General features: G+C 41.3%; 1 protein-coding gene across 1 annotated transcript in view; it reads left to right on the top strand.

Annotated features, from left to right (window-relative positions):
* ece2a (endothelin converting enzyme 2a) overlaps positions 1-18,260 on the top strand; it is a 102,769-nt gene extending 84,509 nt beyond the window's left edge. Inside the window, exon 4 of the mRNA XM_084732245.1 lies at positions 17,667-18,260. Within this exon, the coding sequence (XP_084588371.1) occupies positions 17,667-17,957 (291 nt within the window). The 3' untranslated portion in view covers positions 17,958-18,260. The remainder of the gene's footprint in view (positions 1-17,666) is intronic.
* Positions 18,261-19,204: the final 944 nt, after the last annotated feature.

The following is a 19,204-nucleotide window of genomic DNA, read 5'->3' as shown; positions in this document are numbered from 1 at the left end:
ACCATTTTCTGCCTCTCTGCTTTAATTTGGATCCAGGTCCTTCTCTCCCTCCCTCACATATAGTACAGTCACACTACACTGGGCTCGAACCCATCACTTGTTCCCCTGAGTGTGCAGCTCTGACTGCCTGACTGTGAAGGCTCTAACACTTGCCTGGTGTTCTCACCGTATAATGAGACAGTAGAAGCACAGTTAAAGAACAGTTTTATGATCTAGTATTTAATGAGTCTCGGCCTGGTTTTGTGTGAAGAGCAAGAGCTGAATTACAATGTTGGCAGTGTAAATGGAAAGAGGAAGAGTGCTGTCTTATTTAGTTGAGAGATAAATGCAGTTTGCCCAGAGAGGGGGCAATTCTGAAATTTGAACGCACCTTATCCTAGACTCTTCTACAGGCCAGGAGGTCAGGGACTTACTCTCTTGTGTTTCTGAAGTTCAACAATTGAATGCACATTTTTCTTTTGAGTGTGTTAAGCCCGTTTCAGGCAGTCATTGCTTCCACTCATTTACATGCACCATTAAAATCACACTCTTGAAACTTAAAAGCTTTAGTTGTGAAATCCATCACAGTGAATGTCATGTTATTTTTGACAAAGTGACATTTTTGTTTTGAGTTAACTCTGCAGAAACCTTTAAAATCAGAGCGTACTGACAAGTTACCACTCAACGAGAATGACAAACTTACTGTTTTATCCATTGCTGCTGTCTAAGCTACTCACTAAGGTTGTCAAAACTTACTTTTTCAATACCACGTTTAAAATGATACAATAACCTTTATTATAACATCGAGAGCACTGAAGCTGAAATGATCTAAGTGCTCATTCAAGACCTCAGTTCAGTTCAGTCTTTATTGTCCTGCTTGAAATTTGGCTTTCAGACGCTAAACCAGATGGTATTCAGTGACTTTTTCTGCACCAGCACTGTGTGCAGGTAGTTATGGCCTTTTTTTTTCTTCTTGCCATGGTATCGAAGGAGGTATTGACTATAGTTTTTTTATACTAGTATTGTGCTGAAGTTTAAAAATCATGTTTTTTGACTACCCACTACATCCATAATCAGGTGCTTGAGAGCGCCTCAGTTCATCCACATTTATCCTGCTGATATGGGGATCGCACCGACTATTGGTAAAAAAAAAAAGGGGGCCACCCTAAAGGCTTTGGATTGGTTCGGCAATGGAGTTCTTCTTTTTTAACTCTAATTATTTCCACACAGTCTTAAGAACGAAAGCTGGGAGATTGTCCTCGGCCTCGATTGAGCGAAGTCTTTAGAGACGGACTTTACTTACTTTGATGTGACCACTGCACCCATTAGATTTTTTTTAATTTCTATCAACTTGGTTCTCGTTAACATCTGTAAACCTGTGAAAAATAGCTAGCAAGTAGTCCTGGCAGGAGTGACTGACACCTGTCATGTGGTTTAAGTTACACAGTATGTCATCAAGCACTGCTGTACACCAAGTTCAGAAGGGACTCCAGGAAAAGCTTTCAGTCTTCAGCTTTTGACACTAATTGCTCTTTCTGTCTTGTTACGCCAACATACACAGCTACTGGCTTCAACAAATACTGTTATTAATGTTTGGGGCTTTCCTTGAGCACCAAGAAATCTCCTTGGTCCTGCAGTATGAATAGCTTTGATCTGTATTGGGGATTTATGTGTTATTGTCTCAAATAATGTAGTATAATCGACAGCTTGTCTGTTGTTGGAGCAACAAATTCAAGTACAGTAATCTTTAGGAGCACCGAGCTACAAGAATTAGCACCAACTTTTGTTTAGGAATCAATAGTGTAGGCTGCAGTTACAGTATATGCTATTATGTATATCAGTAGCACAAATAGATGAACAGACTTGCTTTCTTGCACCCAAACTTCAGGAATAAATTAGCTGAAGTTGTTTGGGGTTTTTTTTATATATTTTTTTCCAGGTTGTTATGGAAACTGGCCTGCCCACGTCTGCAGCAGTCCTGTGCTGTACAGAAGTGTTTCTACCTCTAATTCTCTCTACAGTCACTCAGTAAATTAACGTTACTGTTATTCAGCACAACTTGCATACAGTAAAGAAATGGACATTGATATTCCTGTTCATGCTTTTCATGTCAGCTTAAAAAAACTTACTTTATGTGAATCAGTGATGGAGTGCATGTGCCAGTGTCACTTAGCCAGACATGACAGATTGACCCTTTTACTGTTATTTCTCTGACATGCACCATCTTAAATGAATTGGTTTCCCTCAGAGTGAGCCCTCCTCTGAGGGAAACCGAGAAAGGTAAAAACAATTTACTTGCTGCACTCATGAGTAAATGTGCCTCTCCATAATGACAGGATACTACATTTTCTTTTGATTAGCCAAGCCAGCGAGGGAAAGCAAAGGACACCCACTTCTGCTTTGTTGTGGGATGAGTCACTGCGAGGTCTCCGGTGGGTTGAGACCTGTGGGGGAAGAGTCTTCCTGGGCCTCTGGGCCTGAGTGCTCGGCCAGGAACGATGGCTGATACATATTTTTTCCCCTCACAAAGTAACTTATTAAGTGGTCAGTAGAGATGGAAAACTGGAGCTCATTATCTTAATGGAACCCTCAAGGATTCTTAGTCATAATGACAGCATGGTGGTTCAGTGGTCAGCACTGGGTGCTCATGTGGATTTCCTCCAGGTGATCTGGTTTCCCCCACCACCAATAACATGTTAGAGCCCTTGACCAAGCAGCACGCATAGCCAATTCTAAAATATGTGGGGTCTGAATTCACTCTGACTTTTGTTCCCAGTTTATTCTTGAGGACTGAGACTAAACTTTGATTGTCGCTGTCTAGCCAGCTTGAGAGAGTGGTTGGAGTTCACCTTTCATTCAGGAAATAAATATTGTATTCTTCTTTAAATAAGTGCATGATGAAATAATACAAGCATTGGAGCAGAGGGACATGGTTTGGCTGTCTGGACATCCATGCATGCCACTTTCTTGTGACTGCACAGACTTGTCTATGCTGCCACTGCAGAGGTGGCGAGTACAGGAGAGTACAGCCCTGCCCCAATAGGTAAAACAGTTCTCAACATGTCAAACACTTTTGCTGGCTCGTTGTCCATGCTAGCTTCCACTTTTTATGTGTACAATCCTGGCAACACTATTTTCCAGTCATTGCTGCTTTTTGCCTCACCACAGCAGTAACCTTCGCCAGTGAAAATCCAGTCTGATCATGTTCTGTTCGAGCTAACAATTCCAGGTAGGAGTATTTTACAAAGCCAGCAAATAGATCGACAGCGTATTTAAAATGCCCCACTACTGGAGTGCAAGTCTCAACCTGCTGGGCTAATACACCAACGAACTCTGATGCTGTCCTCCATGTCGTAATTATGGATTAACAAGTTGTATTTGTAGGCAGCATGAATTCAGATTACACATCAAATATTTCGTTCTTTCTGCATTCAGTTGGTAGTTTGAATTTTTGAATAAAAAGTGACAGGAGACACTGTGTGCCAGTGTGATCAGTACTATGATAAGAGTCAGATATTTTTGTAATGTTTATTGACAAGTCGTGTAAAGACAGATGGAGAAGTTCCTCAGAGCTGCCTTGGAAGCACTGAGCTGATTCGGGTGCCAGTGCTAGTTTTAGTGGTTTCCCTGTGCCACTAGCCTAGTGAAGGACTGGACTGTGTTAGTGTGCTGCTGGAACCTCCACCGGGCTATCCTGTCCCCCTTACCCGTCCCGTGGGAGACCCCTTCAGCAGCCAGACACACTGGCCCATTTTACTTCTCGTTCTGCCTCCCTCCTCCTCCGCCTCTCGCTGTGTCTCCAGCTGCTGCCAAACTCTTTATCTCTGGCTCGCCATTAAAAAGGAGAGCAAGACACCTTGAATGAGAAGACTTTATTGAAGTTTCTGTTTTGGCTCTTGATCTATCCACAATTTCTGTCTCTCATAATTGACTTCTTCATTTCAACCCAGCTGTTCCATATGCAGTGGCTGTTTATGGTTAAAGCTAATCTAGAAAATAGTAAAGCATCAGCTGTTGTGCAAGTTGTAAGTGTTGCTAAAAAGAGAATGGCAACAATAAACTAATTACCCGGCCACTGCTGACGCAAGTCTACCCACAAGACCTTAATGGATAATTACATATAAGTGCAAGCGAGGGCTTGATAAGTGTAATAAGTGTCCTGGGCTTTAAACGGTAGCATCAGATTTAGAGACTGAAACAGCGGTGCAAAGGGAGCAAGCCAAAGCGAAGGGGAACACCCGCACTCCCTCCTCCTTTCACTCTTCCTGCTTCTAAGCCAAACGTGTCACTGTACCAGCCGCTCACGTTTTGCTCCAGTTTCTCCGCAGCTCATATTCCTTTGAGTTTTACTATTTTTTGAACTGTTCTGAAAGGCAGATGAGTTTATTAATTACACATTCGCTGACTCTGTGCCTTCCCATCCAGTACAAAGTTTTTCACAAAGTCTGCATCATTTTTTCATCATTCTGCGCCAAGAATAGCAAACATTGCTTGATTAATTCAGCATATTTGACCGCAGTGAAACGCTGCTTTGTATCTGTGACAGCTGTAAAGTAGTGAACAGGGATGAGGCAAGTTTTTACAAATTAAACACAAGCAAAAGGGAGTATATAGGCATGAAAGGCAAGTGCAAGGATGCTGGGAGCATGACAGTGGGCGGGTGTGTGGGTGTCTGAAGTGTGTCTCTGTCTTTCTCTGCCGGTGTGAAAAGTAGTTCAGTAATTAAAGCAAACCTCTCTCTGGTCCCCAGTGGAAGAGGGAAGGCAGAAAGGGTGAGGAGGCAGCGAGAGGGAGTGGGAGAGATAAAGAAGAAAGGAGAGATAAAAGCCAGAGACGGTTATTTTTGATGAAAAGGGAAGAAAGGGAGGATATAATTTTAGCTCGGCGTGCCCGATTGCCACGAGGGGAGACTGTGGCAGCTGAATGCGGAGATGCTGATTGTTTAGACAGGGGTCCGACGCACTCGCACGGACACGCAACACACACACTAATGCTGACATTACATCTCGCAGCATGAAATCTTCCCTGAAGACAAGAGTTTCCCTCATTTTAAGGGAAATGACCAAGGCGAAGCATTCTTCATGCTGAAGAAGCACTTTGTAAACACATGAGCAGTGACCCAGTTCAGAGCTACATTTAATGTCAAAAAATAGTAATTCCTTGTCTTTATTATTCCTGCATTCCCCTGAAGTCAACCCACTAATTAGGCTGCTGAGAAAGACTTTTCTCTGACTGAAAAAGGCTCAAATCCCAGTGAAATGTTGATGTTTATTTCCACTGTAAACACTCAGTGTAGTTTTGTGTTGTTGGAGCTGTTTTCTCATATCAGTGTTGCTCGTTATCCGAACTTTCTGGCGGTCTCCTCACCCTAACGAAGGCGCCAGTTCCACTGTTCTGCTGCCTGGTGTTTTTGTTTTGAGAGGTGTCCCACTCTGACCTACATAAGTTACCCTGACCAGCGCTGCTAAACTTTAGTCTCCATGACAACGCGAGGTGTGAGGGAGGGATGCGCCTACTTGAAAGGCAGGATGTTTGTTGTCTTCCTACGGCAGCCCGTGCCTCCACAAGCCCACACAACAACCTGCACTCAGATTTATATCAGAACAGGTATTGAGCTTAAAACATTTCCATTTTGAATCAGTGTCAGCTTTTTCACTCGAGCACAAGCAAGCCATTTTTGTCCTGGTAAGGCAAGGGTGGATGGATGCTGAGGGAGAGAAGAGACGGGGAGAGAGGGTCTCTGATGTATAATTTATCTGTGCAGTGGGTGGGTGGAGGACATGGGGTGTGAGTTAGCTGGGTGAGGAGAGGAGAGGAGAGCGGAGGAGAGGGGAGGACAAGAGGGTAGAGGAAATTCAGGAGAGGAAAGGTGGGTGGGCAGAAAGGAGAAGTCAGTGACGAGGGGATCCAACACTCAAGTTTTCCCTGCTATCCATCACTGTGCCAACTACTGTAAAACCCCTTTTACACTGGACAAAAATAACACTAACATCTGGCTTCTGTCTTCAGTGAGAAAGAGTGCAATGGGCATTCACTCCCAGTTCAGATGATTCTGTCATGAGCAAACATAATACCCTGGTGGACATGCTATTTTCACCCCTTTTCGGGAGAGGCTTGTCACCTCCATCAGTAACTTGTGACACTCTTTTTTTCCCTTTTTGATACATACATTGTTTAGCTTGGTGCATATGCCCAGCACAGTGCACCAGCCTGAAGGTGTGTATTAACAGTTGTGCACTCATCTTTACTCAAGTGGCTGCATGGTGACTAAACATTTTACTTACTATATCTAAAAGCTTTTATAACGAAGCAGCAAAACTGGGGAAACGTGGGTTTTTCATCAGCAGTAACTTAACACAACTTCTATCAGCTGACAGCTAACACAAACCAGTAAAATAGACACCTGAAAGTAGAAACAGCAATGCAGGACAGAAACTAAACCACAGAGATTCAGTTAAAAGCTACACACGTACTGAGAGCTCATGTTTAAAAACATCTTTCTCTCCGCTGTCCTGCACACACATGCATGAGTCTCAGCTTTCTTACAAATCTTCGAGCGGGAACATAAGTCTGTATAAATTGTCTTATTAGAATTATGCATGTTAATTATGTTGTTTTGCTCTTGAGCATATGGAGCAACCCAAACTGTTATCTTAGAAAAAATATGATCTTTATGTAAAGCATTTTGGAAGGTGTCAATTTCAAATTAAAACATGTTGCAGAGGAAGCCATGTCTTTGCTTGGGCAGCAACAGCCCACTCGCACAGGCAAATTTATACTTGCTCAGACTCAAGCTTCTCCAGGCAGATGGTGCCTTATAGCATTCACACATTTGGCTCTTGAAGGCAGGAGCTCAGAGAAAGAAGAAGAGGAGAAAGGGAGGGTAAAAAAAAAAAGGGGATGGAGGGATGAAGGAAGCAGGCTGTTGCACCCCTGGAGGGAAGAGCAGATCTGCTTTGTTAGGAGACCGGCATTGAGACCTCATTCTCTCACCCCTCCCTCCCATCTTTACGCTCTCACCACCCCTCCTTTTCTCTGTGTTCGTCTCACCCACTCCAATTCCGTTTCTTTTCTTTTTTTTTTTTTTTCCTTAAGACGTTTACACGTTTTTGCCATCCACATGCCTGGCTGCAGGCTACGGGTGAGGTGAAATGGAAAGGAAGAGAGGCGGTTGATTTCAAATGCACATTCCTTCAGGGAGGGGAGGGGGGGGATGGCTGCAGGGAGGGGGTCTGCAGAGCTATATGAAACCAGTAAACAACCACTGAGAAGATGGGAGAGAATTCATAAAATATGATCTAAAATATGACCTAAATAAAAAGCTCACCTCCTCTCTGCTTTGCTCCCTGCTCCACTTCAAGTATGTCTTTGTTCATGCACATTTTGTGTGTGTGTGTGTGTGTGTGTGTGTGCGTGTGTGCATGTGTGTGTGTTTTGTCCTGTGTGTGTACAGTATCTCTAAAGGAGACGGTAGGCTGTGGTCCGTACAAGTCTGCTGACCAGCGATAGCACTCTGTTGTTGTCTCTGCCCACTGATCAGCGCTGCCTCACCCACAGTAAAGTGGGTACACAAACAAACACACACCTACAAATGTTCATGGAGCATCAGCTGCACCTCTGCTCTCACTAATCATCCCACATACTAAAGCCTCCATCATCAGTTCAGAGTAAACAATAACTGAGATAGCAGACTACAGATTGGACCTTGACCGGTCATAGCTTGCCGTCCTTCGTGACTTGTATAATGTACATCAGCGATGAGGAAGGAGGTGAAAAAGACTTCACTCTCCCACTTGATGACACCAATACCATCATTCTTCTTTCACTTTGCCATGTTTACAGTTGTGCATGTATGACTTTCTCAACACACATACATCTTCCTATGGAGCAGTGTCACAGACAATTGTTGTAGAAGTTTATACTTAGTACAGTATGAATCTGCAACAGCTTTTCTGGCTTGTGTAGTTGAAGGTTAAATAAGCAATGGATTAACAGTGGATTTTTTGCATGGTCGAGAGCAGAGGATGAGTTGAGGAGTCTCACAGCCTGAGGCAAGAACATGCTCTTTAGTGTGATTTTACAGCAGCAGATACTTCTGTATCTCTTGCCAGATGGCACCAGGGTGAACAGACTGTAGCTGGAGTGGGTGTTGTCTGGTTCTCCGCAGACACTTCACCTCCTCCAGTGATGTTCTAGGCACTTTTAATCACCCACTGTAGAGTCCTGGGTCATGCGCATCCCACGACATTTCATGATGTGTTTGGTCAGAATGCTGTCATTTGCTTGTCTGTAGAAGTCAACAAGAACGTGTTACAGGAATTTTTGCCTTCTTAAGTTCCCTTAAGAATCAAAGCCATTTCTGAGCCTTCTTTACCAGGGTAGAGATGTGTGATGTCCATGACAGGTTCTCTGTGATGTTGTTTACCAGGAACCTAAAACTGCTCACCTGCCCCACTTCAGCTCCACTGATGTAGACAGAGATGTGTGTCTTTGCCTCCCTTTTCCAAAAATCAGCAATCAGTTCTTTGGTTTTGCTGATTCTGAGCAAAAGAATAATTATGGAATCTGAAAAGCAAAATAAATGAATGACCATATGAACATAATATTTTCGCTCATTTTCCCCACTTGGCTTAACATGCTTATCTTGTCCCATAGTTAATACTATGGTTCAGCTACTTCCTCTATCAGATTTTGACACTGTTTTGACATTCCTGTAGGCCACTTCATGTGTTTGATTGTCCACAGTCAGTTCATACGGGCATACTAGATCTTCAGGTGAACTTTCTTAAAACTTTCTTTAATTTGTCCAGAAAAAAATAGTAAGGGTCCACCTTCTAGCTGTTATGTAGCTTTTAACTTCATCTCATGGTCTTGAGAGTCTCTTAAGTGGATGTTGAGTTGCAGTTTCAACTCTTTATTCATGTTTTTCTCCCTCAACCTTTGGTACCATTATAAATGCATGTTTTTATATTTGGCATGTCATGATTAATGCTAACCTTGTTATATGAAAACGGTTAAATTCATGTCAAAGTACAGAGTATTTTTGGCCACCACATAATGATCAATGAATGGTAAAAATTTCCAATAAACCAGGAAAATTTCTTTCATGGCATTCATTCATTTTCAGTTCATTTGTTTGCAGTTTTCTTCTTCTTACTTAGATTTTTTTTCTCATATATAGTTTTTGTTTTTATCTTTCAAACATTTCAACCCTGAAGTGAAATATCGCAGATCATCTACAGATCAGTGCTGATGCGAGAAAATTGAAAAGGAAGTCAACGTGTCCTCTTCCTGCCTCAGGAGCCACTAACACACCTTTTCAATCTCAGATGAACCCAGATTATGTAACCTGAAGGTCCTGCAGAGTGAAACCACAGAGTAAGATGTGACCACCCGCCACCCTGTCCTCATCTAACCACCGGACACAATCAGTTATCTCATGTACAGTATCTTAGGGCAAACCGGAGCCCAGAGAGGAGAGAATGGGTGGAGATAACAGGGGATGAGTATTATTGCAGTCCAATGAGGACAGGAAGACAAAGCAGTGAATAGGAGAAACTGAGGACACACACCTGGAGAAAGAGAGCCTACAGAGTAGATGAAATGTCATTCTCCTTGGATCGACAGCTTATCTTCTCTCTGACTACTGCAGAAAGGTCAGGCACTGACTTGGACTGACATATAAAACGTTAATATTTCAAATTTATTTCAATATTTATTTCCCCCAATACAAAGACTGTTTGAATCATGGCCAAATTACTTCCTAACAGGGTGATCACAACAATGCAGAGACAGTTATGATAATGTACACTAAAAAGTTGAATTTAAACTCAAAACATGCAGCTGCAGCTTTTTATAATGTTGTATTATCAGTTTGGTTTGTCATTAAGACTAAGAGACTACAACCATGCTTGCAGTGAGCTGTGTTTTTCCTGGAGAGAAATTCGTAAAATATATATATTTTTTAATTGTTGGATCAATAGTAGCATTCCAACAGATATACAAAGGAATGATTAATGTTTACAAATGTGTGTGTAAAGTGTCTTAAAATGGGGGTGAGCTTGAGTGGAATTCCTCATGGGGACTTTAACTCCTGATCTCATTTTACCTCTTTGTTGCAGTACACTCAAGACAGGTCAGGTCACTTAGACACAAGCTTCCGCCAGCATGCTTAATAATTCAGGAGAGGCCATGATGCTGTGTGTGTGTGTGTGTGTGTGTCCATGTTGGAGTGGGGATGTTGAGGAATTGAATCAGCAGAGTGTGAGTGTGTGAAGATGGGCGCTAACAGAGTGGTTTCCTCTGTCCTCTTGGAGAAGCCCTGTGGCCCACTTAGGATCAGCTTACAGATGTCTGACTGAGAGTGGACGGGGGGGAAACTGACTCAGTGTTTTGGGGATGTTGTTTCCTTACTCCAGTGTTTGGGTGTAACAGCCAGCGAGGCCTCTTCCACCTGTTGATTCGGATGAGAGACTCCACATTGGACCCCATTAGATACGTTACAGCTTATCTGCATGTCCTGAAAAATGACCTCTTATCTCTTCTGTAAGTGACACACTTGTTTATCTGTCACTTTCAGAGCAGATGATCATCACATCCAAACAGACCTGCCAGTGTTGATCCTTCATATCATAATAATACCACCGCTCTGATGTGTGGGTGGATGATTTACATAGTGCCAGAGCCACTGTCGTACTGCGCGTGCTGATATACATACAGAATGTGTATAAATATGACTCACCACACTCCATGCATCCATCCTCCTCATCATAAGGATTTCCTGTGAATGCAAACATGCATGTCCATGCTGAGCGTGAGAATCTCGGTCAGTCATGTATCCTGCAGACCAGGGCTGCATGATATGACCAAAATCTCATATCCCAATGTAGGTTATTTCATATCTAGATAACAATATGTCACGATATAGCACGTTTTCTGTACATTCAGTTAGTAAAGAGTTTATGTAAAATGACCACATGGAAAGGCCTACTGAATTATGTACTTGACAAATAGAGGTAGGAGAGCAATTGTGACATTTTTTACATATTCCTTCATAACTCACAGACTATCTGAAATTCACTAGTAAACTGATGTAAGGAGCATATATACGTGCACCAATTAATAATACAATTGATATGTTTTCACTAATTAGAACAAGGCTGTAATATTCAATTTAATACAAGACGTCATAGTGTTATAGTTACCCCCTTGGTGGGGCCATTTGTAACAGTGGCTCGGGGCAATTGTTAAAGTCAGGCACATTAACCCGCTGCATCTCAAATGAAAGAACACCTCAAAGTAATCACATTGCTGCTGTAAGGCACAAGTCTAATTTCTAATTTTGCAGAAGACTGGGCAATTTTTCTACATTTTAGTCATTTAGTTAGTAAGTTATTAGTAATTTTACATTTTAATTTTGTGAAGTATGTTCATTTTCTAACAGAAAAGTGTGTCAACACAGACAAACACGGTGCTTACATTAGTCCATGTACCTTGGGGGCCGTTGTAACTCAGTGTTACAAGGTCCCCCAGTAGAATAGGCAGCACTTATACTAGCATTGTTTGTTCATCATCATAGTTTGTACTTCAGAATCTTTTTGTTTAAACTTCTGCTGAGGTGAAATGGTCCTGTTCCTGTGCCACAGGCAAAAACCGACTGAATATGTGCAAAGTTAAAGTCATCAGTCTGTCTTGTTTCTGATTGGTGGACCTGAGCATGTTACAGTTGCCCCCTGTGGACTACAGCATAGCTTGCAAACCACATTCATGCAACAGAAGTAGCTCCTCTTTTAGGTATGAGCTACTCGTTTTAGCTTAACTGGTCAGAGTCCCTCTCTTGGTCCTGTGGTACATTCACTCTCCACCATGTTTGTTTTTGTTGCCTTCATGCAAATTTCCTGCCTGCATGAGCCATGCAAGAATGCAAAGCGTTGTCAAAATGTAAAACGAAATTGCGGCTAAGATTGTGATTTGCAACACAACAAAATAAACAACAGAGCATAATCTTGAACAACAGATATTTTTCTGTCATCTCACAATAGAAATCAACTTATTGCAGAACCCTACTGCATACACATGCAGTGGTATGGTTAAGTGTGATGTGTCACTCTTGTTTGTCTGGTTTGAAATGGTCTAAAACATAACAGGACTGACTGTTGAAGCCGTCCTCCAACCGCCGTCCTCGCTGCCAAGCAGTCATGGTTATAGCTGAGCTGTTTGCTATAGTTCAGTGTCGTCTTGGGTTGCAATGACGTCAGTCCCCCAGTCAGCAGTGACATAAGGCTCTGGAGTTACACCGCACAGGTACAGAGGGTGCACCCATACATCTCAGTGCCATGAATAATGACTGAAGGGGTGAAGTCAGGATGATGTACTTTGTTTCACTCCCTCTCCAGTTTATGCACTCACCAAATCCTCTGGAGGGCTCAACCTGTGCTGGACTTTACCTGGCCTTCTGGAGTGACCGTCCTTTAATATGTTTTTAAGGGAAAAGAGAACGCTATTTATCATTGTTAGTTTTAAACTTGATATATTTTGACACATGGAATTAAAAAAAACACTTTGTAATGTGAGATTGTTGCTCATACCACCAGAATTACAAAGAATTAACACCCACCTCTGCAGTTCTCCTGAGCCTTTTAGCTTCAATATTTTGTTTTTATAGCCTGCATATTTGCTGTATAGTTCAGTCTTATTAACCCCAGCTGTTTTCAGCCAAAAAGCTCTAATGAGCACATTGCACTCTACCTGCACAGTGTCAAATGGCAGGAAGACAAAGTTAGTGATTTAGTTGGTGAAAGTAGACAAATATCCAGCATCTAAAGACCCCCCTGTTTGGTTCAGGCTAAACCAAAAACAGAGTAGATCAGCCTAAGCCACTGATGTGGCTGTGAATGTGTTGGCTTGTTATCAGCTGCTTGCCTGGTGATTATGGCCAAAATGATAATCACAGTTATTTTGATCAACAGTGAGATCACTATAATCTATCACCATTATTTTAGTATCTTATTTGTTATCTATCTCATTATCTTATCTTTTACTATATTTTATTATCATTGTATTAAGGACAAAATACTTTCATTTCACTTTCAGGTTTAAATAAAAAGAGGACAGCTTTTATTTCCATGTTGCGCTAAATTCCTGCTAATGTACAATCTGTGCCTCTAAATAAGACTGGTTATTATTCACAGTGCATCTCCGAGAAGCAGCTTTCACCTTCACGATTTGCTACATTCATACAATCACAGGCTGTACTGCGTTGCTGTTATGGATGTCTGAGTTGATGCTGGACAAGGACGGGTATTCAGTGTGGTAGCATTAGCGACCTTATTCTTCTTGGCCTTTATGCAATCATCATACTGCAGTTTACGGTGTTATATGAAGTGGTTGGATAAGTTGTGGCACAGGCTCACTTTGGACTACAGCTGCAACATCCAGGGAAGTTTGCACAGGCTGCCGCTGCTGCAGAATGGCAGGCGCCAAAATTTGATTATTGTAGCTTTAAAGGATAGTTAGTATTTTTAGAAAGATTATGATGTTTATTTGCTACCTTACCTGGACCTACCATTGTAGTGGACACAAACTCTTCAACATTTTGGGAAGTTTGCAATCTTAAATGAGGAGTTTTCCTTTAAAACTGCAGCTTTGTGGATGGAGCCGTCTGTCCGTACTCTGCAATCATTCTGTCCATACTTTCCTACCTTTTCTGAAACGGGAGGAGTCATTGGAGGGGCAGAGAAACGACCATAGGGAAGAGGAAGAAGTTCACATGTCACAGTCTATTTAATGGCTGCACGGATCACCGGCGTCTGCAACGCTGCTTCCGCTTTTGCCTTTTTCTCAAGTGGTACATTATTACAACCTTCTCCAGTGTTGCCATGTTTGTTGTTGTCACAGACTTTTGATTCTTCTTTTTCTATGGGGAGACTTTTGACCCTGAGCAGTTCTCTCTAGTGGATGTATTGCTTAACATCCATGACAGCGTAAAGGAGGAAGTGTTGTATGTGGACAGTTATATCATTTTAAAAGGACACACCTTAATTCAAGCCTTAATTCTATGCTCATCACGAAAGAATGCTTAAGCAGCATTTTGCCCTGAAGAGGAGAGTAGTTTGCCACATTTCTCCCACTATATGTGGATTAATATCCAACATCTAAGGCCAGAGAAGTAGATTTAGGAATCAGTTTGTTGATTCTGTACATACTCTATACATTTTTTGGTTGAGGAGCAGTTAAGATGTCTGGACCACCTTCAAAAGTAAAAGTAAGGTTTTGAAAATATGTTATCCACTCCATTTTCTATGACAGTCATGGCTTCCACTCTAAATTCTTTCGCCTCCCTGCCATATTTTTGTCAGGTACTCCCTAATCTAGATCACCCGAGCCTTTTCTCTCCCATTTCTGTGCATTATATTACCCATTTTCTCCCATATCCATCGACCCCCTCCACCCTTCCTCTCGCTTTTCCTCCGTGTCACAGTGGAGAGTGAATAATTCATGCTCGGGCTGCTTGCTGGTGGAGATGAATCATGTGAGAAGAGCAGGATACACGTGCTCATCTCAGAACGACTCTTCTCCCCAAGGACCCCAGGACAGCGTAGGGGGGAGCCACTGTGCTCCTCCACAGCTTATTGTACAGACTGCTACTACTATTCTGTCCTGGCTGCATGACATTACCTCCCCAGCTTTCATGACAGGAACACGTGAGCTCTGCCTTCAAAGCCCAGGCATGAAGCCACTCTCAGAAACCATGCAGTAGCTTGTCACATCCATATACTACAATGTGTGGCCTGAATCATGAATAAATAAAATAAATTATGTCTCTAGAGCAGTTTTTACATGTTTATATTTAGTTAACTAATCCCTTTGGACAGTAGATGTCCATGTGGTGCTCATGTAACATTTCAAATTAAACAGAAAAAAAAAAATCTAACTCAAGCTTCAGGAGGTTTCAACTGTATCTCACAGATCTTTGTCAGTTGATGTAGTTTACCCAGCTATCATATTTTTTGTAACTTAAAAGTTTCACATTTAAAATTTTAAATTGTTATAAAGCTAACATAACATTTCTGCATTAAAATGTCTAAAAATACTAGACAAGGTAACTGCTATTTCTGCTAGCCGTTGCTAACTAGTGGCTAGTTGCTATAACTTCTGGGAAAACATGAGTTGTGTCAGATACGTCAGAGAGTGAGGATGGAGGTCGAATGTGACAAAATATAATGTGAATAAAACTATAAAGATGTTTTTGTTCTTCTCCTGTTTGGCTTCGGCAAATGTTTGATTTATGTCCTATGGTTCATTGATCTGATTAGTTGAAGTTAGCCTGTGATAAACAGATGCTTCATCCAATCACTTGCCAAGTTTTTCGCCCTTTTCCAAACAGTTTCAAAGTTCAACTTCTCACATGGTTCTGTAACCATCTGGCACGACAGACAGCTTACGTTACAAACAGCTGATTTTAAAAGACAACATTCAGACTACCAAACCATAGGTGCAATGTTAGCTGCTCAGCTGCTCAGAGAGCACTGTTAGCCTCAGCCAACTATTCCTTGTGAAGCTTTATGGATCATTTGTGCTTAATGTTAGATACACATCCGGACACAAGTGAAGCCTGCAGTCCGTACTCTGCATTCATTTTGTCCATATTTCTGCACGCTTTCTGAAAGTTCATGGATACAGACAAAAAGGAAGCAGTACCACCAGTAGTCGTGGGGGGCAGTGTAGCAGTTTAGCCAGTAGTTCAAGCGACACATAACCGCAGGACATGACGGAGTTCACATGTCGCAGTCACAATGATATAATGAGCACACAAACAACCATTGTCTTCAATGCTGCCTCCACTTTTTCCTCTTTCTTTAAGAATTACGTTATTACAACCTCCTCCAGCATTGTCTTATTTATTGTTGTCAGAAACTTTTGACTCTTCTTTGAGGTAACTTTTGACTCTAAGCAGCGCCTATCTATTTTTGTATTTAATGGATGCATAAATGAGCCTTTTGATGTTGAAAGTAATTGCCTCTCCATCTGTGGTTTTTGTGCTGCTTATTTTGTATGTTGCCATACATTTTTTTTTTTTTTTACCACAGCATAGTCATTTTATTCGACTGTGATAATCTGAGGTGTCACCTTTTGTCTGCTGATGGGCACTGCCAAGCGCTGCCTGCAGACAGACTGATTCAAAGTAAATCCTCACTTTTATAGGTCACTTTTATAACAGAATTTTTAATCTTTGGGCTTTGGGAGGATATAAAGTCATTCAAAGGTTAAGTGAAGTCACTCATCGGTGTCAAAGTCAAATTCATCCAGTACCGGCCATCAGTTGTCTAATTCATGACTTGGACTCGAGTCAGTCAAGTTCAAGTCATGCACCTCAAACTCACAACTCACTCTTGAATTAGTTGTTACTTTTTAACAAATTTATGCAAAGTTGTTGCAGTTAAATCTGTTGTATGCCTGTAATAATTCTCTCAGCGGACAACATGTTGACTTGGTTTATATATTTTTTTTTGTATGAAATACAAAAAGTTAGTTGCTCACTGTTCAGTGTTCTGCAGATTCTGTCCCTTCACTCCCACGCACACTTATGTCTCTTGAGAAACTCCCTGCCTGAGTCTGCGTGAATGTGTCTCTGCATGCTTCTGTTTGTGTCAGTTTTCATATTCTCTAAGTGTGTGTGAGTGTGTGTGTGTGTGTGTGTGTGTGAGTGTGTGTGTACTCTCGTATGCTCTGCAGCTCTCTAAAGCTTACTGTGTTGTGATGCACACGTGTATCTCACACGAAGGATCAACACACTCGAGTGTCGATGGACCCAGAACAACAATTATTCGGGACCCTCGCAGTTTTCGTGCTGTCACACTGTGTTATCAGACTGCATGGCTGAGCAGCACTGTGGACTGAAAAGCTCAGTACATAGTGTTTGCTCTGGCTTATGTAGATGCATCTCATGTGCCTGACTGTAGAGATGCCAATTTTAGGGAACTTTGTATTCAATAGATGTGCAGAAGAACTGTGACAAATTAAGGGGAAAAAAACTACATAAATAGCGAGGTGTTGAGCCAAAACAGCTTAATGCTTGGTAGGCTGAGCTTTACAAAAGATATACACTCATTTGGTGAGTTGATTATGGTGGTGGTCAGTCAAAATCTCCCATAGATGTTCAGTTGAGATGAGATTTGACAAATGTGTAGGCCATACGATACGATTCACACCATTTTCAGCCATATAAAACCTTTCAGTGATCCTCTTTCCCTGAATAAGTTGCATTTCTCCACTCATTTATTTTGTTTTTTCTTTAATTTAATAGACACATAGTAGTCTCAGAGACATAGATTTTGATTTCATTTAGAAGATTTCTTTTGCAGAAAACTGCAATTTGAAATGGTTTATTGATATCATCATTAAAAATTGCTAAATGTAATTGATAAATTTTTGTAAGTTATGCATGTTGCTGTTGTGAGTTATTTAATACCTAAATTTGTCAGCTTTTTATATTCACTCACTTCAAACATGTAAGAGATCTTGGTGAAGTTAGAGAACATTATTATGGCAACAGTCTCATATGACTGAACAACTCTGGCTGTTTTTGTAGCAGTAGAGGTTGCTGGTATTGATGTTTGGAATTATAATGCTGTGTGTCTTGGTGGTCTTGTCTTTTAATGCTCTTCCTTTCCTCTTTCTTCTCCCAGATTAGTCGCTGCTTGAAGCCCGGAGGACAATTTGTCTCCATCACCTTCGCCAACCCTTTCTTCAGGAAACGCCTCTACGCCCGCACCGAGTACAACTGGTCGATTAAGAAGTACAGTTATGGAGAAGGCTTTGAGTATTTTGTGTATGTAATGACCAAAGGAGAGGAGCTCAGCCCAGAGGATGCAGCTCTGGAGAAAAAGCTACTAGAGGAGACAAAATCTCCACCTATCAGAGTTGCCACAACATGCAGTGAGGCCGAGGAAGAGTTCCTGTCTAATATCGACCTATGAGATAAGTGGGTTATCTAAAGGAATCTTAGGAATATATTATCCCTTACATTTATAAGTTACCTCTGTGTTTCTGAGGTCGTTATCACAGTACAAACTTTTTCACGCTTAAATACAATAGAGACCTGTGTTACCCCAAACTTTACCTTACTTTTATCATGTGATATTTTTTTTTTAAGAATTAGCTATGATGCATTTTTAATTGTGGTCTTGGTATAGATGTTGAATCTATGAGGAATGATTACAGTGTATTTGTTTTGTACCAGATTAAGATTCTGCACCACCAGGGACACTTGATAAAAATAAATTTATCTTATATGTAATTTTCTGTCACAATAAAAGTTCATATTGGGCTAAATTTGATGTGAATGCCCATTGTAGGGGATTTGGCAGATTTAATGATGATGTTGGATCAGTGCTTGGCGGTACAGTCGTAGGTTAACAGGGAGTACAGGAGGGGTCTGAGCACACAGCCCTGTGGCGTGCCGATTTTGAGGATTAAGCGAAGAGGAGGTGTAGCTGTCCTTCCTCACCACCTGTGGCCTGCCCGTCAGGAAGTCAAATATCCAGCTACAGATCAGCAAGCTCAGAGACGTGGTTTTAGGGAAGTGGCTCTCCCAAATACAAGCAATTAATAAAACTAACTGTACACTAAATAACACGACCCAAAACCCAAGCAAAATATGTAACTAATTTAAAACTTTTAAAAATTACCTGCATTAGTGGTGTTTTTAACAAAAAGCCTATGTGTATGAAAATATATGGACTACTCCAACATACCTTGGCCCTTTTCCCATGACTTTTCTCTCAATGTTACAACAAATTCAGAAAATAGTAAAATACAGAGCACCACCGGTATAACAACACTGGTATGATGTCAGCAAGTCTCCTTATTTATAGGGTGTCCCTGGAGAGGTGAGTATCATAAATTAAAATGAAAAAAACTTTTTAGAACTCTTTAAAACGATACTCTTAAAGAAAAGGTAAAACTAATCTGAAACTAGCAAACACACTCTGAAAATTAACTAAAGCTGAACTAAAATAAAATCAAAAGTAAAAACTAAAATAAAGTAAAAACTATTATAACCTTGGTCCCTGGTGGTGATTGAGTTTCTCAGAATCAAAATGGCAAATCAAGTGTTCAGACTGGAGCTTCCAGGTGCAAATTAATCCAGCAATGGCACACAACCTCACAAAAACAGTGCCTCTGACTGGCACTTACAGCAGCATTGCCTGTAATGGCCTCATGT

Source organism: Lutjanus erythropterus, chromosome 12 (genome assembly GCF_056507025.1).
Source record: "Lutjanus erythropterus isolate fLutEry1 chromosome 12, fLutEry1.hap2, whole genome shotgun sequence".
In the NCBI taxonomy this organism is placed as follows: Eukaryota; Metazoa; Chordata; class Actinopteri; order Lutjaniformes; family Lutjanidae; genus Lutjanus; species Lutjanus erythropterus.
Note: the sequence above shows the minus strand (reverse complement) of the source record. Positions and strands in the feature narration are given on the sequence as shown.